Here is a 23,362-nt window from a genome sequence, read left to right as displayed (position 1 = left end):
ATTAAACTGGTTGGTAAACCAATTAAATGAGTGTGACTGGTGGGCACAGGCAAAGCTTCAATTACTGCCAAGGATTTTTTAAAGGCGCTAAAAGCATAGGAATGTGAGGAAAAAGTCCCAAGGCACAAAGGGAAACAGGTGCCTAACTCCCATTAAAAAAATCTGTTTGTGATTATAAATCCTCTCTTTCACATTGGGACCCAGGCTGCAGATTCATGTCCTGCATCAGGGAACCAGCGGACCCTCTGCTGTGCCAAGGTGCTCCAGGAGAGGTTAAATGCTCTTGAAAGCCTGGGTCCTGCTCCTCATCTGCAGAGGTTTGGGCACACCAAGAAATGGGAGCAGCTCAAAGCTTGTGCAAGACGTCATGTAGAAAGAGTTGGTTTTAAAGCCAGGCATCTATTTAGGTCCCTAAGAAAAAAACTTAAAAGCCAAACTACAGGCTCCCAAAAAAATAATCTCGGTTTCTGGACAGCGACCACATCACTTACTCCTCTGTTAATTGTGTACTTTCACTGCCTAATGTAAACAGTAATAATAAAAATAATATGACACTAATAAGTCCTTGGGTCTGCCTCCCCGTAGGGAGTTCGTCTAATTGGTCTCTTCAAGTTCCTTCCAGAGCAATGTTTATGTGATTTCATGATTATCCCGTTAGCTGTGTTAAACTGGACTTGTTCTAGAGATGTTCCTCATCGGCACGGTCTGCAGCACACACGCTTTTCTGCAGGAAGAAGTGAGTAAAGAGCTAACCTGCTTTAAATGCACGGCCCACAGGAATCCTCATTTCGCTGGTGGGAGAGGACAGTAAGATAAGCAGGCTGGAACACGGCCACGAATACCTGTGTGCCACAAAAGCGTGGGAGTTTGGGCTTCGGGGATGAAGAGAGAGAGGGATTCTAACAATCTCTTCAAAATATTTCCACTCATAAAAGAGTAATTTAATACCGAAAGCAAATTTATTGCCTTCCTGTCCAATGACCTACTATATTAATCAATTTTACTGTTTTAAATGCATCAAAACCATGAAGATGAATATGACATAGCATCTCATTTGATTTAAGCTGCTGGAGGAAAAAAAGGCCGGCACAGAAGATATTTCAATTGCTACTTTTTTCCTTTATAAGCCATTAATGGCACTATTTCCTTTCGAAGTTGTTAATGACATCATTGTTTCCTTTCAAAGTACTTAATGACATTGTTTAATGAATAATAACTTGCACTTATACAGCGCTTTGCAGATAAACAACCCAAAAGGGCTCTGCAGTAGGGAATAGGGCATACAAAGAGGGAAAATGAGGCACAAAGGGAGGAAGTGACTTGTCCAAGGCCAGAAAGTCACTGAAAAAGCAGAGCTCAGAGTGCATGTGGTTGGCACTCGGCTTTCTGTACTCTGCATCTTTCTGGGTATGCTCATGTATTAAAAATGCAGCATTTAGCCCATAAGAGAGCAAGCAGAAAACAACCCAGCCAGTAAAACACAAGCACTGATTCAATAGTCCATTCTGAAAGCTGATTGTTCCTTTTTCTTTCATAAATATCCGCACTAAACAGAGCAGCTTCTCGAAGAAAGATACCTCAACCACGTATTTTTGTTAGGATATGAGCAGGGCAGGAAAGAGACAAAAAGTGGGGGGTTTTTGGTAGGTGTGGTTAATGAACAGCAGGGGCAAAGGTCCCGCTCTCTCCCTCCAGGCAGCACGCTGCAGAGGTGGCTGAAGCTCCTGGTTAAACAGAGACTTTGCCTTTGCAGGCTGCAGACCGAGCTCCCAGCGTCAGTGGGAATTCTTGTCCAGCAATGGGAAAAGAGAGTTAAGGAGCCCCGTATATTTGGAAAAATGCACACCACCGTGCTGCCTGCAATGGGGCTTCATTGCATCCAAAGACAGCAATCACACCTCCCCTACCTACGGTGCAGAGAAACACCAAGATTTTGACACCCTGTCCATGCTGACCTTTGAACGTGGACCATTTGTTGCTAGGTAATACAATCAGGTCTTGGTGGAGGGCAAAGGAAAAAGTTTATGTGCTTTAAAAGCCCACCGCAAAGGAAACAAGAGCCCAGAACTGTCCTGTTAGCAGCATTACATGCAGGAGAGGTAAAAAATAAAGCTGGGTGAAGTTTTGTGTAATTCACTGAGTCACATTTGATTACTTAGCATCGCTATTGTTACCATCATTCCCATTTTTGTTGACAATAAAATGTGTGCAGCCCACTTGCTGTGCTGGTAAGCAGTTACAAAAAGATGAAGGAGCTCAGCGTGCACATGTCTTTGTGAATAGGATGAAAAGTTTGGTCTAAAATGAAAAAAAAAAAATAATCGGAGAGTTCTCTGATTATGTCCCGTTCTCCCTAGTGGCTGTTCTTAACAGAGGATAAGAGTTTGCTGCTGCTATCTGTTGCACTGATCCCTCAGTTCAAACTGAGAGATTTATACTTTAAAGTGGTGGTTCTTGCTAGTGACTCAAGGAATTTGGCTGCCTAGCGAGGATTACTACTCTTATCTGCACAATTCCCTCCTCCTTCCACCTGCCCATAGGAATAAGATAAAATCTGATAGAACAAATGGCTTCGTTAAACAGGGGCTCAGATTTGCCTGTCCACAAATAGGCAAGTGTTAGCCCTACACACAACCAGATAAATTACCGTCCTTACTCACAGTAATCTCAAGCGACAGTTTCCCCATAAACGAAGGCAAGGAGGAGTCTCATTCCCAGGAGAAGCTCTTGGAAGAGACCAGGATCCTGCGCAGAGAGGCAATCTATCACTGCGAGCCATTAAGCATGCACATCCCAGCACTTCCCTGCATCGACGCTTTGTGCAAGCTAGGCCGTAAGCACTTCTCCAGCACTGATCACTCCTTACATTTCCTAGGAGCATGTGGAGTTATCGTAAGGAAGATAAATTTTCTTCCTTTTATTTTGTTGTTCTTTTCTTTAGCACGAGATTTATGTATTTTATAGACAAAATAGCTGAAGCATGAATGAAAAAATGCACTGATAAGGCCCTACACCCCGGTAAGAATATTTTATTCATTCTATCTCAAGGATTTCCCTGTCAGCGACTTAGATGATAACTAAGTTTGTGCTATTTTTAAATACTACTCCAGTAAATGCAAAGGACCTCCCCCCGATGAAAGATCATCTGTAACAAAGACTCTGCAGCCAGAAATAAGGCTGACAGCACTGGCCATGATGTATGAGCCTGTGGAAAAGCCAGCTCCCTTATCAAAAATTCTCTGTATATAGCAGTAAACTACTAAGTTTAGTAATAACTCCTGTAACTTCGGCCCGCGGTTATGACTGAGATACACGAGGACAGTGGTTCCCATGAGTCAGTACATATCACTTTAATTTGGCTCGCTTCATAGGTATGAGCACATTTTAGACTGATAAAATAACAAATGAACAATGTAACCGAAGTATCCCCCTGTCTCGGTTTTCACAGCCGTAACTTTTCCCCAATTTTTTCTCAAGGCACAATCGTGCCCTTTCCTCTCTGGCCTCGCCTTTCCTCACCGCAGGGATTAGTTATGTAAATTGGAACTTAATCCCCTAAAGGCAAATTTGCAGTTCAAGTCCAAGTGTCTGCGAGCATGGCCAACTGGAACCAAGACCGTCAGGGGCTGGCGGATGTTTAGCGTTTTGTCCTGTAGTCTAAGACAACCTTAAACCACAAGGATCTCCTCCAGGTTACAAAGGCAACCAGCCAGATTTTCCCCCCTTTCTTTTAAACAAGTTCATAACACAATAGATAAAAGAAAAAAAGAGGGGGAGAGGAGGGGAAACCCTCCCAGAAAAGTGAGCTAAGGCTCAGTGAATTTCCAGCAATGTGGTGAACGTATTGTCTGCCCCTGTGACTCTCAAAGGAATGTAATAAAAGGAAGACAGCAACCCAGCAGGCAGCTTCTCAGGGAGCCGTCTGCCTTCCAGCCCCTTGATGTAACGCTTGAACAGGTGCAATATAAAGGATGCTAAACTGGTGATTATGAGGGCTGTTGGAATGGGTTTCCTCTCCGCTCTCTGATGAGAAGATTTTCTTATAAAGAAACTCTATGACAGGATATGCTGACCCCTCAAAGCCTACCCAACGCAAGGGAAAAACTTGGAGCGAGAAGAGGAAGGTCACCAGTCTAGGAGATATTGACGCCGTTTCTGCTCTTGTTTAAGTTACTGTAAATCAGGAACAGTTCTCGTGGAGCCGCTGCAGCGGTGTGCTTGTAGGACGGCGAGTGGAACTGCTGATGTTGTGTTCCAGGTAGGGCACAGTCCTGCAGGAACATTGATCGTTTTGAATACTTCTGAGCAGAGATAGGACCTCCCAGCCACTCCCACGTGTGCCAGCATCTGAAAACACTTTTTAAGTGCCTGCTCCTGGACTCAGCGGGAATGGCTTTTGAATTTTTATTTATTTATTTATTTTTCTTTTTTTCCCACAACCACAACCATCTCCCTTCAGTGCTCACAACCCATCAGAAAACAAGGAAAAAAAAAGCTTTTGTGTAGTTGAATGTTTCCATGAATCCCATGCATTTCCTAAGCAAGATATACTGCTCTCTTCGTTGGGTCTAATTCATAACACTTCTGTTTAAAACAGCAAGGATTTACAGGAATAGGACTGAACAGCAGAAGTGCAAATTGGGCACGTTTAAGTGCACCTTCGTACTGGGGTTCCTGTGTACCATTCCTCCAGCAGCCCGACCTGTTGCAAAAGCACCGCTGTAACGGAGCCGTGCAGTGCAGCAACAAGAGGATGGCTTTTTCTTTATCACACTGCAGGTGAAAAGTTGTTCGCTGCTGCTTTTTCTATTTATTATTTTTCTTTAGGACAGCATGGTCTGCTGGGGATGGACCTATGTGAGAGACGGTGAGACCTGGGCTCTTCCCTCCCCGCTGCTCTGTGTCCCCTGGCAAGTGCTTCCAGGTGCAGCTGGCCCTGCAGGAGCTGTACGGACAAGTTACACGAATTCCTTGGGTTCCTCCTGGGCCTCTTCTCTAAGAGTTATTTATTTATGTGCTCCGTGCTTGGGTTTTTCTTGTTTCTCCTTGTCTCTTCTGGGTGGTGTGCCATGATACCATGTGGAGACCCCCAGCTGCAGTCCCACAGAGCCATGCTCCCTATGCTCTAGGATTATTTGTTTTAACTGCTTTGTATGGGATTTCTGACGTTTCTCCTGCTGGACGTAACCCCCCAAGGGGCCATTTTTCCCCTTCCTTGGGAAGATATCTCCACAAAACAGGTGCCAACGGGTTAAAAACTCCTCCAGCAGGAGCCTCCGAGAGCGGGACAGGCGGTGGCGCTCGCGGAACCCCAATCTGTCAAAGAGGAATTGCGGAGATAATAGGATTTGGGGAACGGTCGCAACTCATCGCTCGGGAGCGATCCGTGGGGGCTGCTCGGGCGCGCACCCAGCGCTTCGCACACCCGGGTGCGCGCTCGGAGCCCTGCGCGCTCCGCTCGGGAAGGGTTGGGGGGGGGATGGGGGGGGGGTGCACACAGACAACAAAACCATAAAGAAAGCAGCATCAAGCGGCCGGAGGGGGGGGTTCCAACAACAACAACCACAAGAACCCAGCCCCAAAGCAAAGCACGACCCCCCCCAGCAGCCCCTCAGCAGCCCCCCGCCGCAGGGCGAGGCTCCGGGGGGGGGCCCCGCTGGGATCGCGGCCATCATGGCCCGGGGGGGGCGGCGGGGCGGGGGCGCGCGGGGGCGGGTGCCCGGGCGCGGGGCGAGCGTGCGGGGCGCGGGGCGGGGGCGCGCCGCCCCCGGGTGTCCCCCCCCCCCCCCCACCAAACCCCCGAGCGCCTCCCGGCTCCGCGCCGCTACCGGGGGGGGGGCCGGGCACCCCCAGCCCCTCGGGGGGCGGCCGTGTGAAAGGCAGGCTGCGGGCGGGGAGGGGGGGAGCGAGGAGGAGGAGGTGGAGGAGGAGGAGGAGGAGGAGGAGGAGGAGGAGGGAGGAGGAGTGTGTGCGTAGCGGGAGGAGGGGGGGAAGGAAACCCTCATGGAAGTATGAAGGAGATGGTGGGAGGCTGCTGTGTCTGTTCTGATGAGCGGGGCTGGGCGGAGAACCCGCTGGTGTACTGCGATGGACACGGCTGCAATGTGGCGGTGCACCAAGGTAAGAGCCCGGCCCGGCACGGCTCTGCCCGGCACGGCTCGGCACGGCACGGCCCGGCCCCGCCGCCAGCCCCGGGCCGCGGAGCAAAGCGGGGCCGGGGCCGGGGCCGCCGCCGCCTTCCCCCCGCCGTGCGCCCCGGGAGCGGCGGGGGAGGCCGGCGGAGCGGTGAAGGGGGGGGGTGGGGGGGGCTTTGTTTTATCCCCATTGTTCCAAATAACGGTGTCGCCGCCGGCCTGCCGCCGCGGAGGAGCTGTGGGGGGGGATACGGGGGGAGCGGAGGGGACCGGAGGGGACCGGAGGTGGCCGTCAGCTGCTCCCGGGGGGGCACCCACGGGCCGGGGCTCGGGGCGCTGCCCCTTACCGGGGGCACCGGCAGCGACCGGCGGTCGCTTCCTTCCGTGGGGGGGGGTTGGGGGGAGCGGAGGGGGGGGCTCTGCCCGGTGCCCGGGGCCGGTGCCGGGCTCCGGGGGGGAGCAGTGGGCAGAGCCCCGAGCCCCCCACCCCCCCCTCCGCCGCCCCGTGCCCGGGCTCGGCCCGCGGCCGCCCGTGGCCCCGGGTAACCCCCCGGGGGCGGCCTCGGGCCGGGAGCTGCCGCCCCCAAGGGCAGGGAGGGAGCCGGCCCTTCCCCTCCCCGCGATAAGGGCCATTTGCATTTTAAATGACTCGGAGCACGCCCCTCGCACACGCTACCGGGCCGGAAAGTTTGTCCTCGGCACCGACGCCGGGACGGGTGCGTGGTTGCTGCCGTTTAAAGGCGGCAGCGAGGTGGGGTGATGCTGCTGGTTGGTTTGTTTGGAGGAACACGGAGGTTTCTGGGCTCATCTGGCATGTCTGTTTTCCCATCTATTATTATCCCATCCATCTCCCAGCGTATCTCCAGCCTCTTCCTGGGCAGGCTCTCCCTCGGTGTCTTGCTGCACGCTCCTGTCTCCGGCCGGGAACCTGTCCTGCGCTGCCTCTCCCCGCCTGTCAGGCCAGGTCTCTGGGTCTGTAGGTTGAGCTTTCTTCTGCTTTTCCTACGTTTGATGTGTCTGCACTCACATCTTCTGCGAGAGCTCGCTTGCAACCAGGTGACTGAAGGGAAGGTGAAAAGAGGAAGCGAAGCTGGCGGGGGATTTCTCTCCGTTCAGTCAGTGCCTGGGTGTCTCCTGCCCTAAAACAGCCCCGCCAGGTTGCCTCCGTGTGACTGGCAGCGTGTAGGGTCTCTCTGCAAGGATGCTCGCTTGTTTTAATTTTGGTGCTGTAACTCTTGCGTTCTTCCCAAGACTTGTCAAGCCACCTGCTAGAGAACGTGCCTCTGCATAGCAATTTGTGGAGGGAGATTAAGGGCACTGGCATCCTCGTGCTCACCTCCAAGAGTAACATCAACACGTCTGTTTGCTGGCTAGAGCAGTCTCAAATCTGCAGTCCGTTTATTCTTGTAGGGTGCCTGCTCGTGGGCCCGCACGGTTACAGAGATGGATGCGCTCGCTGCGAGGCAGCCAAGCGGGTGGGCGGCGTTGGGAGGGTTGGGAGGCGTTAGGAGAGGGCACTGCTGGGGTGTTCGGAAGGCACAACTGTGTGTTTAGGGCTTGTAGGAGTCCGTCAGGATGCAGGAATTCATAAGGAGTGTAGCAGTGTGTAGTGGGTGTTCAGGATACCTTCAGTCCCCTTTTTAAAGCCCGCTCACAAACCTAGTAGTCGCGTGGTGTTTTGGTGGGCTTTTAGTCACTGCACGGCAGCAAACCACTGCAGAGGCTCAGCTGGGCCTTCTAGTCTCATTCCCTACAACCACACACTAGGTTTGGTATCTCTTTGTACTGCTTGAATATCTGCAAAACCAAAGTTGCCTTTTGAAATGATTGTACAGCCCAGTAAAGAACCCTCTGTTTATTTTAAGCTTATGTTATAGCTACACATTAAAGCAGATTTTAGAAAAAAAATAAAAATAGTACCATTTCCTTAACAAAAACATCTGATTGGAAACGAAGCCTCTAATAAGATAGCGAAGAACATTTAGAAATAATATTTTAAACTCTACCCTATTTATGTTCTGCATTTTTCCTTGTTTTCTTCCTTGTTGTCTTTCTCTTTGAAGCAGTGGGCACAGAAGCTTGCACTGGCTCCAGCTGAGTGCTTGCTTTTGGCCCTAAGCCCATTGCTAAAGATGGACCCAAGGCAGGCTCCTCTGTCATTGCTTTCATGTAGTTTCTATTTTCTTGTGTATCTGCCTTGGCTCATCTTGCAGTCACTTCTTTCAGTTTAACTCCACAATCATGTTTTCCTGGCTAAAATAGCATAAAAGACGTTAGAGAGATGGAGAAAACCTATTGCGCATCATGTCTGGTCCTTTTCCCAGGGGACATCACAGGATTGCATCCAGCAGGATATTTTCAGATGCTTTGTCCAACCTAGTTTCAGATGTCTCGAGTGACTGGGATTCCATTCCAACCGTCAGCTCACATTTGAAGGTGGAATAAGGAAAATATAATTTCTTCTTTCCTAGGAGACTCCTATACCCTCACCTGGGCACAAATAGCCTTATTTCTTACCCCTATCTTTGCCAGCCTCTTGCTTTAAACCTACATGTGTGGTGGCCAAAAGCCCTTTCAGGGTCCGAAAAGGACTCAACAAAGACCATCCCTGAATGGTGAGAGGGAGAAGGTCAGCAAAGAAGGTGAATGGTCTTCAGGAAACATTGCTCCATCAGAGAAGGGAATGAATTTCAAATGAATGGGAGCTGCAGCTTGCCCAGGGAGACCCTGAGACAATCAGTAGGGATATAGAAAGCAAGAGGGATGCCTGGTGTAGCTGGATAAAAACAGTTTTGTTGGGTTATCAGCAGGAGTCTTGTATCAGTGTGGAACCTGTTTCTGGGGCTAGTCCTAAAAAACTTGAATTCAGTGATGTTGGAAGCATGCTGCAAAAGGCTGCTGCACATGACTTACAAGTTGGGAGCGTGCAGGGTAAATGTTTTTTTTTTTCTTGATATCTGTGTGAACTCACACTGAGATTACTTCCTTTATGATACTGAGATTTTATCTTAGTCTTAATTATTGTTAAGATGCTTAATAGCCACCTATTTCATAATTTTATATTAAATCACTAGTGACATTTTGGAAGTTAAGGGGTAAGAAATTACCTTGGTTGTGATCACTAGGCCAGAATTGGACCTGGTTTATGAAGTGCTGCGTTCCCACTTAGGACATATTTTTATAAGGATATTTTATACTGGGTGTGAGCGTATAAATAAGCTTGAATAAATGTATCTCACTGGATCTCTTGCAAAGGGCTGTCCGCTGATGCAGGGTGTGGAAACTGGAAAGGGGAATAAATTGTTGCTCAGATGTAATTTTTGTTTTTGTTACCAATCTGACTAATAACAGCTTTGGCAAACTTTTATACGCAGCTGAGAAATTAACAGCCAGTTTAAAGACAGTCAAATGAACTCTCTCTGCTTTTCTTTCAGCTTGTTATGGAATTGTCCAGGTTCCTACCGGACCGTGGTTCTGTCGGAAATGTGAATCTCAAGAGAGAGCCGCCAGGGTGGTGAGTACAGAGCACACTTGTACTTACATGGAACGAATTGGTTTGGAGCCCTTCACACCTCTGCTGGAAGCAGCATGGGCCACAGACAAAAGTGATGGAGCCTGGCATTCAGCACTGCTGTGGTTGCAGTCCCAGCTCTGCCTATAGCCTGCAGTGTAACTTTGGACAAGGCGTTCACCCCTCACCTATCTGAGAAACTAATTCTCTTCTAAAATCTTTCCCCTCGTTTGTTGTTTGTACAACAGAAATAATTATGTCAAACAGCTTTATAAAGCCTTCTTAGCCATTTTGATGAAAACACCGCCAAAGGTACTTTTAAGCAAGTTATCAGTGATGAAATTTTTGCATCTAGGGACCTCAATCTCCTAAAAAAGAATGACATTCCTCTAGAAGGTGGCTTCCCTGCAGTTTTTTCTATACAACTCCTCAGAAAGTTTTGGAGTGGAGGAAAGTTGTTAGCACCTGAGATGCTGGTGTACAGTGTATGTTCTCGTACTGACAGACAGGATGAGTTGGCATTCATATCTTATTTGCAGCAACAGTCTTCTGCATAAAGTCTTCTGAGTTTGCTCAATAGCAGAGAAAATGACAGGAAGCTGGATCAGGTTTTAGTTTCTGTCTAAGTAGCAATTTAGCAGTATGGAACACTTTGCGAATGTTCTTAATTAATTCTGGCATTTCCCGGTGAGGCAGGAAAGTGGAAACAATCAGGCCAGGACTGCCTCTTAGGCCCATCTATGTGGCAAAGTTATTTGTGCAGTAAACTAGCCTGTGAGTTTATAGCACACCAGCTACTCTGCAACTTCCCATGTGAACCCTTATCAGATTCAGCTACACCAACCAGCTGCTGGGGGGCCCGGGTATAGATCTTTACCATGTTAGTTATGCCAGAGATGCTGCTTTTGCCATGCAATAAATCTGAGACCGTTTCCTCCCTTCACTTCCTTAAAAAAAAATCAATGTAGATTAAACTTTGGCTTTTTCACATATGGAATGCCTCATCCAGCACAAACAACATTTATTAATATCTGCACGGCCTTCTGAACTGGTTTAGCCATTTTTTTTCTAAAGTACACACCTAGTGAAGCTGCTGTAGGTGACCTCTGAATACGCAGATCTGTGCAGAACGGAGCAAATAGCGTGCTCCATCTCAGCTGGGCTCTCTGCTTGCTGCACTACAAAAGTTTAATCTGTTTTGCAGATGGGCGAAGAACTTGGCAAAGATGAGTGAATGGGGGAATTGGGTATCTGTACCATGCTTTATACATTGCATTAACTCATTCCTCATTGGAAGTGGGAGTGTAAACAAGACCAGACTTTCAGACCTGAGCTCTTTTGCCTTTGTAAGATGCTGCTTTTATGCGCACTGCAGTAAAGAAGATCAAATGTGTCTTTGAATGCTTTTACATCCTGCAGATAGTTTCATAGTAAAGAAAGGAATTTGGATTTCATGAGCCTCCTTCCCCCCTGTCTCCCAGCCGTGCAGGCAGAGAGAAGCTCTTCGGTGTTAGCTACAACTCAGTGTAAGCTGTAGTAGTGCATGTACACACAAGTCCTTCTCACCTGTGCTCATCGCAAGGATCCTAACTTTTCTCTGGTGCTTTAGACACTTCAAACTGCCTCCAAGGTATCAAGAAAACAATACCTCTGCAGGTGGTTCTTTATTTAACTTGCCCTCAGTGAAATCTGTTAGACAATGCGTGGTGGGCTTCAGTCATGCCATTCAGTCCGTGGCATTCAGCCCTGCTAGTATAATAACTGAACAGTGATAATCTTCCTTCCTAAGCAGAGCTGGGGATGATTTCCTATCTAAATCCTTCACCTTTTCAGTTAAACGCCAGCAGTCATAGCAACAGACACGCAAATGGGTAAATACATAAAAAGAATCTACTTCTTTGATGTAGGGAACAGCATGATCAGAGTAAGGGAAATGAGTCAGGTCTGTGCATGGCTCTGCTGCTAACACGCTGTTTGAATCTGTGCTCCATGGTCCAGTGAGGCTGGAAGGTGTTGGCTCTTCACTGCCCAGGGGTTTCATTGCACCTCTCTGCGTCTGGCTTTCTCTAGCTGTAAAAGCAGTGTTATTTGCCTGCAGACACTGCCTTGAGGGTCTTGAATGAGAGATACTGCTATGTGAGCGCAAAATACGCTGTCAACAGCAGGATGAATTGATATTCGTATTTCTTTCACAATGACTGTGTAGCAAACTCCTTTGCAAAACAGCAGTGTTTGTCTTCCCACATCTGCCTTCATAGAAGAATCTTAAAGCAGTTTACAAGCTTGGTCCATAACAAGCGTATTTATTGGCTAAATATTGATACTTTTACTTTGAAAATGAGGTATGAAGGCACGAAGATCATTGCTCTCTTTAGAGAGTACTCTAAAACATCCCAATTTCTGTGTCTGTCTTTTAGAGAGACTCCATCTCTTCAGTTTTGGAAGGAGAGCTCAGGATCCCTGGCTTGGGTTGTCAGGTCTAATGGCTTGGTGCTCTGTCCCTGAGTTAGAAGCCCTAGGGGGTCAGAAACTCTAACCTTCGCCATCACAACCTGGTTTTAATCAGCCAGCTCTGTTCTTTTCCCAGAGTTGAAATAAAAACGCTGGAGACTTCCTCGGCCTATGCAGGTTGAGTGAAAGGAAGAGGTACCACTAATCCCTGCTCATAACCTCTCCTCAGATGCGCAGGTCCCTAAAGGATGCTGTGGACACTATTGTGCTTACAGTAAGCAACTGAAAGCCCATCCACTTTGTAATCAAATTGTCTAGGAAGCCCGGTGAGCTGCAATGGCCAGAGGGCACTCATGTGAGGGATCATGTGAAGGCTTTAGCTGTCATTTAGAGGCAGGGCTATTAAAAGTCTTGTGTGGGGCCGATGGAGCTGTTAACCCCTCTTGTTACAATCAGAGCTTTGCTAATCGCGTGGTGGGAGAGCTGCTTTGATCTGAGGGGTGGAGGGGAGAGCGGAGGGGCCTTTTCAAGTGCAAATTTCTTATTACAGTGTCTCAGTTAACCCAGTTCTTTCTCTGTCTTGGCTTTCTGTGGTAATTGTGAGAGCTGCTCACCAGTGCCCTGCCTGTCTGGACCCAAACGAGGAGCAAAGTGAATCAACTCCTGTGGCCAGACATATTTCAAGCAAAGTTGCAGGAAAAGTGAGATGTGCTGCCAATGGCACTGGCTTTTGTACTCTCATCTCTTGTTTATACATTATCACAGGAATTTTGTGTTTGCCAAAGGTACCTATTTGGCATCCCCAGACACTTGACACCACAAAAACGTCTGAGAACTGGACTGAGCCTCCCTGCTGCCCTTTGTGATCATATTTACTGTGTCAAGAGGTGAAATGACAGCAGAGGAAACATTGAGTTTCCTTGAGGACGACCACCTTTGTGGAAGGTCCTCGGGGACAACTCAGCAGCAGATGTTTTTGCTGGGGGTGTTATTGCTCAGTACACGGGTGCCTGTTGTGGCACGGAGCACCTGCCCCATCACACATGGGGCTTGCCAGAGCTGGGTGGCTGTAGCGGAGCAGCGGCAGCAAGCATATCCCACACACTCATACCAGTACAGCTGCCGTCTCGCTTCGATACCAGGCAGCTCATTTCAAAACTTTCTGATGAAGCACATTTTTCACAGAAAAACAGCTTTTTTGTTGGTGTTTTTCTTTTTTTTTTTTCTTTCTTTTTTTTTTTTTTTTCACAAATCAGACATTTCCGCTGGGGAAGGAAAAGGGCAGCATGTCACAGGTTTTCAGGCTTTCTAAGCAGGCGCAGAAAAGTCAAACAAAACAATAAACGCATAGAAATGTTCCCTGGCTGATGTCACGAGAAAACAATGACCATTTCCTGGGAGGAGCCCTTGGGGCTGCGAGAGCGTCCCTCGTGTGTGGCAACGTGATCTGAAACCACCTCAGGGCTTCAACAGGGCTTTATGGCCCAGGGAGAGCTGCACGTGGCGATGGCCCGGCATGGAGGCGATGACGGGCAGGCAGGACCGCAGTGGTGAGGGGGGAAATGGAGCGCAGGCGTCGCCACCTGCTCTGAGGTAGGAATGGCACTGAGGGCCGTGGCACTGGGCTTATCTGGCTCTTGCCATCATGCCCTGCCAGCGTCTCTCTGTCCCCCTTGTTGGGTGTGCATGGGGTGGGGTGAGGCTGTTCTGCCATAACCCTGAGGAGAGCCCTTCAGTGGGTTTGGGCTGCTGCTAGCCTTGGAGACCTCGGTGTCCTGCAGACGTAGCATGAGGGGGCATCTCCCCTCACCTCCAGCCACCCCTGGGTGGAGAAATCGGTAATTTCTCCCTCATAGTTGTCCCAAAAGCATGGAGTGAGGCGTGGAGCCATTGCTATCCCTCACAGCATGTCATGGTGCAGGGCCTGTGCCCTCCCAGCCACCATGTCAGGGCTGAGGGAGCTCCCTGCACCCTCCATGTGTCAGGGACCCTCCAGCACCAATGCTCCCCTCACTCTCTCCCTATTCCAACTCGGGGCTGGGGTTGGGGAAGCTGGGTGTCCACCTGCCGGCCCCAGGCATTGGGACCAGGCTCATAATGGCCCCTGCACCCCACTGGTGAAAATGTCACAACTGCCTCACTCAGCATTCATGAGACTGGCTGGAAAAAATATCGCAAGAGAAAGAGAGAAGGAAGGAAAGGGGCAAAGATAGATAATGGCTTTTCTTTATTTGCCTTTTGCTCTCTGAGTCACGGTTTTCAGTTTTACTTCACAACCGCAAGGGCTAAAACTTCTTTTTTAAAAGCCCTGTGAAAGTCAAGGTTCGCCTGCAGCCCTGTGGCTCTTGGGCTGAGGCTTTAAATACATCCTCGTCACACAGGACGATATCGAGCTGTGTCACAGTATCTTTTTGTACCCAAACCGCTTTCAGCCCTTCTTCCACTTCCTCTCTTTGAAAGCAGCCCCATCTTTTATAAGCGTGTTTTAAATTAATCATCTCTTTTCTGGCCCCGTGCCCCTGGGAGTTAGATTAAACTTGTTGTTTCTGCTTAATTTCAAGAGATGTGAACTGTGTCCCCACAAAGATGGAGCCCTGAAACGGACCGACAACGGAGGTAAGTACTTCTGCGTGGAGCCGGTATGTCTTGCAGTGCCTCCCGGCAGCTGTCCCAGGTGCAATTTTTTTTTCTTTCCGAGCCTATGTCACCAGAAAGGGAAGGCTGGCGGTTTCAGAGGAATGAAAACACTCTGCCTTTTCTTACAAAACTTCACCTTCTGAAATCACTATGGTGAGAAGACCTTTCCCTGGGGGGAAATCTGACTGGCCCCTGGCTGGTATTGAAGCACAGCCCCTGAAATGTGCTGTTTCTTGAGGTTAACCCTGCAGGAATTAGTGCATGATACGTCACTGTTTATGGAAAAATGGAAGTTGCTGAGTTATTTGCCTCAGTGATGTGATCCTCAGGTTAATGGAGCCTCAGCCGTGAGTCCCCATCCAAGAGTAGGGGACCAGGACACAGCAAAGGTGTTTCTTTCTGTGGGACTTACTTGTGCATCATTGATGCTTGTCAGCCTCTGGTACTGTGAAGTACCGTGGAGTCTGATTTCAGTTGTCAGAGCTAGCAGCTATTGATGCTGCTGGCTGTATGGATCAAACTTGTTTTTCCTCAAAATCTTCTTATTTTTCAGAAAGGCCTCTCTACCTACCTGCCACTTACCTTAATACACTAAAAGCTACATTAGGCAAGGGGGTCTTTATTATAATAGATCCCATATTTAGAGCAGAAGCCCTAAGTTCAGGATATTTCGTAAAAGTGTCCGTTAGGGCTAGTCATAAATACTGAGAGCCTTAGTGCGGTAGTAAAAGTACCATGTTGGGGGATTGTTTTATAACTACATAGCATCTTCTTCCAAACATGTTATTATGTGGTTTGGTCAGGTCCCTGTAGACAGGCACAAGAAGTGTTACAAACATGCCACTATACAGAATTATATAGCCCGAGTACTTACAGTGCTGTATGATTCCATATTCATGGAGCTTGGTTCTGCCTGCCCAACTGAGTCCATCCTAATTCTAGCTAAATCTTTCCTGTGCAGTAGGCATACCAGTATGGATTGTCCCCCATAGGCTCCTGACCTTCAAGCTTTCTCAGTTCTGTCCTGATCAGATGGTATTTCGATTTACACATTTGATTTGGGAAGTGTCTCAGTGGATTTAGATTTTAATCTAACTTGGCTTGCTGAGAAAGAGCCTTCTTTAACCATTGATAACAGCCAATAAAGGGAGCTTTGTTTCCACTGGCATGGGACTACATGTCAAACTTGTCCCATCAGCATCATTTACTGTTTGGATGCTTTTCTGGGTTTGGCTAGGTCTTCAGCTCTGGGTCCTAAGTCCTGAGGGAATGTTTTTAAGGGCAATGAGAGCTGTACATTTCTTTTCCCAAGGAAATCTCTGCTTTCTTATTTCATCTGGAGGTGGTATCTGTCTATCTTTCTCCCACAAAGGATTTGATTCCTAACCAAGTTACAACAAGCAGTATTTCAAATCTAGCATCTAACTTAAGTTGGCTTCCTTCCTGTACCCTCCTCCTTCTTTCCCTCCCATGCTTGTCTGCAGCCTTGTCTGAGTATAAGACTCCGCTGGATTGCCCCGTGTGAATCTCTGCTCTCTGTCTTGTTTGCTTCTCCAGGGTGGGCCCACGTTGTCTGTGCTCTGTACATCCCAGAGGTGCAGTTTGCCAATGTGCTCACCATGGAGCCAATTGTCCTGCAGTATGTACCCCACGACCGCTTCAACAAGGTAAGGCCTCCTCTTTCTCCTGCTGCCCCAAATGTACTTGCCCTGTCGTGCTTTTCTGTGGTTGTCTGTGTCCTCCATGTCTCCTGTCCAATTTATTTTAATTTCCAGGTACTTAGATCCCTTCAAAAATAACTAACAATGTAAATGTAAATTTTCTTGTAAATAACTTTTGATGTTCTGTGTTCCTCTCCCTTAACTTGACAACCTGAGCAACCCTGCCACTCCTTGGAGATGCATGTTGGTTAATCCATATTTTGATCAGACCCATTTGTTACTTGGGAGAAAAAAAAGATGCATAAGTTTTGTGCATGCCACCAAGAAATAACCCAGAACTGCTGTCGTAGGAAGGAGATGACTGGACACAAGTTATGAGTTCTTGAAGGCTTTGCCTCCTGGAGAAGAATGAGAGTGAAATAGTCTACCTCTATGAGTGACCTTTTTTTTTTTTTTCTTTTTTTGCAGACCTGCTACATCTGTGAAGAGCAGGGCAGGGAGAGCAAAGCAGCCTCTGGAGCGTGCATGGCCTGTAATCGGCACGGCTGCCGGCAAGCTTTCCATGTCACCTGGTGAGTTCCCCGCAGTATCACCCCAGGAACAGCCCCAGCTACTGGTTTTGCTGCTATTTGTTTTTGAGGCTGCACCAAACAGGTGGCATGGGGTTTTGGGCAAATCATACTGCTTTTATTTTAGGCAAGGGGTATCTCATCCTTGCTCAATTTGTGCGGGGAACTTCCGCGGGAAGGCTGAGGTTTCACCAGCAAGCCTTCCCTGGTGAGAATGAAGTCTGGGGATTTCCCTAGGACTGTGTGGAATTCAAGAAGAGAAGAGATGAGTCACAACCCAGGAATGTTCCTTTTCGGCGCAGCACATACAAAAGTATCATCTAGATGATGTGATTTTAAGGGCTGATATCCTCGTGTACCCTGCAGCCTGAAAACAACACTGCCTGTCAGTAGAACATGGGGATTCCCAGCTTTACGTGGATTCCTTGTTCATGATACGTGTTTTGTTGGGATTGTTACTGATCGCCCAGGCCTTAAGAAAGACAAAAATTGCAAAACAATTTGGTAGGAAAGTACTGACAATTTTAAAGATCTTAATATGAATCATAAATAGTCTGAACTCCTTTCAGGGTCTTTGAAAGCTATTTGCCAAGCAGGACAGGAGACTTCAAGACCTTGCCTGGATATCTTGAACTGTGTTTTGCTTGTTGATGGGATACGTTTTATGTCTGTACAGTTGGCATTATCCTCCTCTTGATTTCATGTATTTCAGTGCCCAGATGGCTGGCCTCTTATGTGAAGAGGAAGTCCTAGAAGTCGACAATGTCAAATATTGTGGCTACTGCAAGTACCACTTCAATAAAATGGTGAGTTTCTTCATCCCTTCAATGGATTTTATTTTAAGGCATTGTCTTCATTCTAGATTGTATCTGTGCTCTGAGCAGTAAGAAATGCCAGGAATACATAAACAAGGTCTGCAGGATGCTTCTTTTCAGCCATTCAGACAGAGTCACTTAGGAATAAAAATAAATTTATTTATTGCATTTTTATAGCATCTTTAGACTCATTTTCAAAACCACAGGCTTAATTCTTCCATCTGCTTTCCCTGACCCTGTCTTTTATGGTTGAAAATGTCCCAAGAAGTCAAATGGATGTTTTTTCTTAGAAAAAGATGCTAAAGCACTGCCCGTAGGGTAAGAGGCAGCTTGAGACAGGAAAAGAGAGCAGCCAGGGAGTTAGTGTACATCAGGCCCTCTGGGCAGGAGGGTGTAACACAGAACAGCCCGAGCTGTTCTGTGCAGCCTGAGGACAGGGACAGTCCAGAAGAGACCGGAGTCATTCAGGGATGGTTTGAGGGATATTTGGGGCAAAGGATTTCCCCCTATTATTTACAGGACTGAGAGGAATCCTTTCCCTGTTCTGCATAATTAGTAGACACCTGCTCTCCCCCCTGCAGCAAAAAGGAAACTTGATCCTCTCTGTACAGGTTTATCTATCAGTGGCTCCTTTGTTGCTGGCTTTTCCCACTTTCCTTTCTGCTTATCTGTGCTGTCACATGCAGTGACTGATGTCTTGAGCTTCCCCTCAAAGTCAAACTGGAGGACACCTTCCCTGCCCTTCAGGTACCCTCAGTATCTGATACAAGCGGAGCTCTGTATCAGATTTACTGATGTTGAGATAGATAGCAGGATTTCTGCTGGTGCCTGGAGTCTGAGATCAGAGCATCCTTCCATACACATAAACACCCACACCCCACCCAAGACCAAAACACGGATGATGCTGCTCAGGAGGACTGACTTCTCCACACAGTATTGCTGCTGCCATTTATCTTGTTGTTTACAGAACAGCCTCTTAGCTGCTGTGCCTTTCGTAGAAGCGTCAGTGTGCATGGGTCACCAAAACCCCAGGATTTTTAGGAGTTTTATAATTTGGCCCTGCATGTTTTAGACAAGCCATTTACCATAACATTGCTCACTCTAACAGTGAAAACCAGACTCTATAACAGATTCCTCTCTCTCTCCCTGTCTCCTATCCCTGTCGTCCATCTCTTCCCTTCCCCACTTACCTCAGAAGACCTCACGTCACTCTGGAGGGAGCTCCTTCATTGCTGGAAGACGGAGTCGATCCACGTCCCCTGCTCAAGAGAAGCACGTATCCCACCACGAAAGGCCAAAGAAGGTAAGATCTGCACAGAGCTGTCACTTCAGAGGCAGAGTCATGTGGGATGGAGGTGAGAAGGGGAAGAGTGTGCAGAGAGTACTGATGGCTTGCTTCTCAGGTGAGCCCTGACTCTGCAAAGAGTTTCACAGTCAGAGGTGTGAGTAGTGGCTGTGTTTCTAAAGACAACACTAGAAATGTGTATGTAAATAGAGCAGCACAGCCACGGGGAATGTGGAGCCAAGTTTGTGTGTTCAGATTATGCCAGAGGGTTCTTGGCAGAACACACTCACGAAATGTGCGACTTTCCCATTTCTAACTTGGGGCAGGTCCACTTTGAGGGTGACATTGTGCTATGGTTTCCAGCTACTGACTTGATCTGTGTGAAAGTACTTTGGGCTGTGGTTTTAAATGCAGCAGCTCAGGAACGTAAACTGGAGGTCGTTGTCCTCAGATCCCAGAGTCCAAGCTTTAGAGGACTGATTAGCAATCTGCATTGTGGCTGGCAGGGTACTTGTAGGCAACAACAGTAGCTAGCATAGCTTAGGTAGTACATTGGTAGTCAGATTGGCCACCTGCTTCAAATCTACCTGTGAAAACAATTTATTTTTGCTGAACAAGTATTTAGAAGAGCACTGAATGCCAGATCTGACAGGTACAACAGTTATTTGTTTAACTGTGCAGGTTAAGACATACTCATCACAACTGCTGCAGTGTTATAGGACATGTTAACAGCACACCAAGGTTCATAATTAACCAACTGACTCACGTGATGAAGGCTCATATTTCAAGGAAAAACAGCAGTGAATGTGTAAGGCAGAATCCCAGCAGACTTTGGGGTTCTGATAGGGGTGCAGGTTCTGATGTGGAAGGGTATATACCTAAAGAAATTAGGAGACCAGAGGCTTGTGAACTGTTTATTATTGTAAAAAATAAATAGCTCTTATAGGTGGGACATGTGCTTTTTGGAGTATTTAGGTTCTAATGCAAGTGACAGCAAACTAAGAAATCGTCCCCATCTGTTGATGTATACAGCTTTTATAATATCAAGAATTCTTAATGTAGTACCGCCGACCTCCTTTGCACCCCATCCGTCCAAAACAGTGCTGTAGGCTCTGGACCACAAATAACTTTTGCAGGAATACTTTCAGGATGGTCAGATAGTTTTTAATACTTTATGGGCCAGATGCTGTTTGTTTTTTTTTTTGCTAGGAGAAATCCAGAATTACTCCACCAAGAAACCTCTAGATTTATTCCACTGTGGTCAAAAGCCAAATTTACCGTGTTGCGTGAACCCAGTTGGTGATTCCCATTCAAATCGTGGTGTGAATTTTTCCAGTCTTGCTTTAGGTGTCTGGCTGTTTTCTTTTTTGTTTGTTTGTTTCTGTCTTGTTGCAGTAGACGTCCTCACAATCAATACATCATTATGAATAGTAATAATAGTGACCCACATCCAGAAACAGCCCAGCGACATGCTGGTGGGTTTTGTGGCTGAAGGCTGATGGATCCCAGCCCAATTTCCCACGGACAAGGGCATCCAGGCTTTCAATAAGCGTGGCCATCAGTTAATACCTGCTGGCACCCTTCTGCCAGGCCCAGCTGAGAGTCCATAAACCATGTGGGCAGGAAAGCAGTCTCCCTCTTTATTTACAGAGGTTATCCCTCACCACCCGGGTTGGAGCACTGCCCACCTTGCCCACTTGGTGTCTGGGGAGCCTGCCCAAACCCTTTCCCTATAGGTGGCAAACAGGCAACCCTCCCCTCCCCAGGCTGCACGTCCAAAGCCGTGCCCACCCCGCTGTGACACCGAGGCAGTAAATTTCCAACTGCCAACGAGGCTGGAAAACGTATTTGGAGTATTTGCTCCCCTTGTGTGTTCAGCTGCTGCGAGGCGAGGAGGAGGGAGAAAGAGCATCTGTGCCGCGGGCCGGGAGCAGCGCTTGGCACAAGGTTGGCGCTGCGCTGGAACGCGTTATTTTTAGCAGGCAGAGGGGGTGGCGAGAGGGCAGGATCGGGGTGATTGGCGGCGGATTTGAGAGCTCAGCTGTAATTATAACGGGCAGACGGTGCAGGTCCCAGGCTGGGGGCTGGAGGCGGGTTTCTATATTTGCACAGCTTCTGCTGGCGGGGTGGGAGCGCGGTCTCGTGGCCGGCAGGTAGGGCAGGGGAGCGCCGCTTCCCGGCTCTGGCTGGAAAGCAGGTCAGCGCCAGGGGGAGAGCGAAAACAGGAGGACTGCGGGTTTATTTATAGGCTTCTCAGTGGCGCTTGCCACTATTGTTAGCCTCTGGGTTCCTCACAAACGTGCAGAGGCTCCGTCTCGCTGCTGCCTCGCTGCTCTCCCCTCCTGGCTGCTCGTAGTGCTTTGAGCAGCAGCTCCGGCAGGGGCCCCGTCAGGGCTGGGGTCTCTTGGCACGGCCACAGCCGAGTGCAAGATCCTCTCCTTCCTCTTACAGAGGGGGAGCCAGCCCGGAGAGGGGCGCGAGGGGTGCAAAGCAGCTGCGTGGGCAGGGTGAGGAAGGCTGCTGGAGGTGCTGGGCTGTTTGCAGGGCTTGGGGGGGTGCCGGGGTGCAGGGAGGACGGGCGCGAGGCCGTGTGAGCACGCAGACTTTAAAGGGGTAACCAAGGAGGAGGCTGGACTTCCAAAAAAGGTTTTGGAGTCCGTGACCAGCAGTGCGTGATCTCCTTGCACGTGTTTCAGGGGTGCTGGGCGTGCTGCTGTGCTGACCAGGAGCAGAGAGGTTTTGTCTTGAGCCTGTCCAGCTGCACAGCCGGCCGGTCCCATCCCGCAGAGCTGCAGGCGGTGCTGGGGAGCTGAGCACTCAGCAGCAGAGCAAAATGCATGCAAGTCCCCAGTCTGCAGGTGCTCCCTTCCAGCGCAGGGCTCTCCGGCTGTTTTTTTAGAGGAAACCTGACTGAGGGGCACTGGATTTAACCCGCTGGCTTCAGTGGGAGAAGGAAGACAGCAGAGACTCCAGATTTGGACTCCTAAACCCTTCTGTAAAGCAGCTTGGCATTTGTGAAGAGTCTTGTTCTCCACGGGACAAGGGACAATTGTGATGTGGGACTGCAACCAGCGTCAGGATCCCCCGCCCTTCTCAGTCACAAATGATACCAGCCCAAGCATTTCCTTCTGTGCTGTCCTGAAAATGGGAAGGCTCCAGGCCTTGGGTTTTCCTCAGAACACACCAGGCCTTAGAGAAACCAAACCCATTTATTTCTTTGGGCTGGGTATTGCCATGTGTGCGCTCTACCCTGTGGGAGCCTTCGCAGGGTTTGTTTAAAAAAAGAAAGAAGAAAGAAAGAAAGAAAACAATAGCCAAATACCAAGAAAATGCTGGATGACGCACAGGGGTTGAATGAAGTACAGATGTTCTGTCACCTATATTGTCTGCTGGAAATGCACAGAAAAAAATCATCACACTTGGTGGAATGAAATCTGTCCCCACAGGAGCGGCTGAGCACGGACTCCGAAACACTGCGGCATTTGGAGGCACAAACCCCACCAGGAGAGACCTCATCCAGAGCTGTTCTTAGGGAGCACAGGGAGCCCATGAGCAAAATCGGGGGACTTTTTAATTTGGATAGGGGACATCGTTATGGGAGGAGCAGGGAGGAACAGTCCCTGTCCTGGAATACACCTTGAGCTCCTGAACTGCCTCCGGAGCTGCAGGGGGGGACTTAATGGGGACACCAGACCTGTGGCTGTCCTGCCCCTTCTCCCTGCAGCCCCCAGTCCCGTGGTGGCTGAGCAGATGCACGGCAGAGCCTCCCTCCCCACCGCCCGTCCGTCTGCCTGTCCGTCTGTCTGTCTGTCTGTCTGGCCCAGATGCCAGCAGAGGAAATGAGCCGCGCTGAAACTCAGCACACTGCAGAAGCTGTGCTGGGCTGAAACCTAAACCCGCGGGGTTCTGTGAGGGGCTTTGTGCTCGCCTCCGAGTTGGTGAGGGAGGTCTGCCTCTCGGGGCTTTGTTTCCACGCAGGCACCGAGGAGCCAAGCGGACGATTTTTCCGATCGGGATGCAGGTGGCTGCTCACGAGACACAGTGTTTTGGGGAGGGAGTGCTGGACCTAGACCTGCTCTCATCTAGCTGTAATAGCCTCGTTGTGTAGCATCCTTGCCTGGCTTGCTGGGGCCTCTTATGCAGGTGTTTCGCCACCCCCAGCCAGTCCTTCAGTTAGCAGGGGCGCAGCGACAATTTGAGATCACAAATTGAGATCACAGGGGTTTGGTGCCCCTCTGCCCGGTGCTGCCTTCCTCCTCGCTGTGGCTGCCATGGCTGCAGCCCAGAGCCAGGCTTCCT

General features: G+C 48.9%; 1 protein-coding gene across 4 annotated transcripts in view; it reads left to right on the top strand.

Annotated features, from left to right (window-relative positions):
- Positions 1-6,011: 6,011 nt before the first annotated feature.
- Positions 6,012-23,362, top strand: part of MLLT6 (MLLT6, PHD finger containing) — a gene marked incomplete at its 5' end in the record, with an annotated part of 42,391 nt that continues 25,040 nt past the window's right edge. Inside the window, 7 exons of one of the 4 annotated variants that reach the window (XM_082779120.1) lie at positions 6,012-6,120; positions 9,569-9,648; positions 14,658-14,712; positions 16,291-16,400; positions 16,863-16,966; positions 17,676-17,769; positions 18,977-19,081. In XM_082779120.1, coding sequence (XP_082635246.1) covers positions 6,012-6,120; positions 9,569-9,648; positions 14,658-14,712; positions 16,291-16,400; positions 16,863-16,966; positions 17,676-17,769; positions 18,977-19,081 — 657 coding nt within the window. Of the gene's footprint in view, positions 6,121-9,005; positions 9,066-9,568; positions 9,649-13,600; positions 13,690-14,657; positions 14,713-16,290; positions 16,401-16,862; positions 16,967-17,675; positions 17,770-18,973; positions 19,082-23,362 lie in introns of those variants that run through there. The other 3 variants (XM_082779119.1, XM_082779121.1, XM_082779122.1) reach the window with 3 other exon arrangements.

This window comes from Aythya marila (assembly GCF_965140915.1).
Source record: "Aythya marila genome assembly, chromosome: 25".
Lineage (NCBI taxonomy): Eukaryota > Metazoa > Chordata > Aves > Anseriformes > Anatidae > Aythya > Aythya marila.
This window is presented reverse-complemented; position numbering and strand designations above follow the sequence as displayed.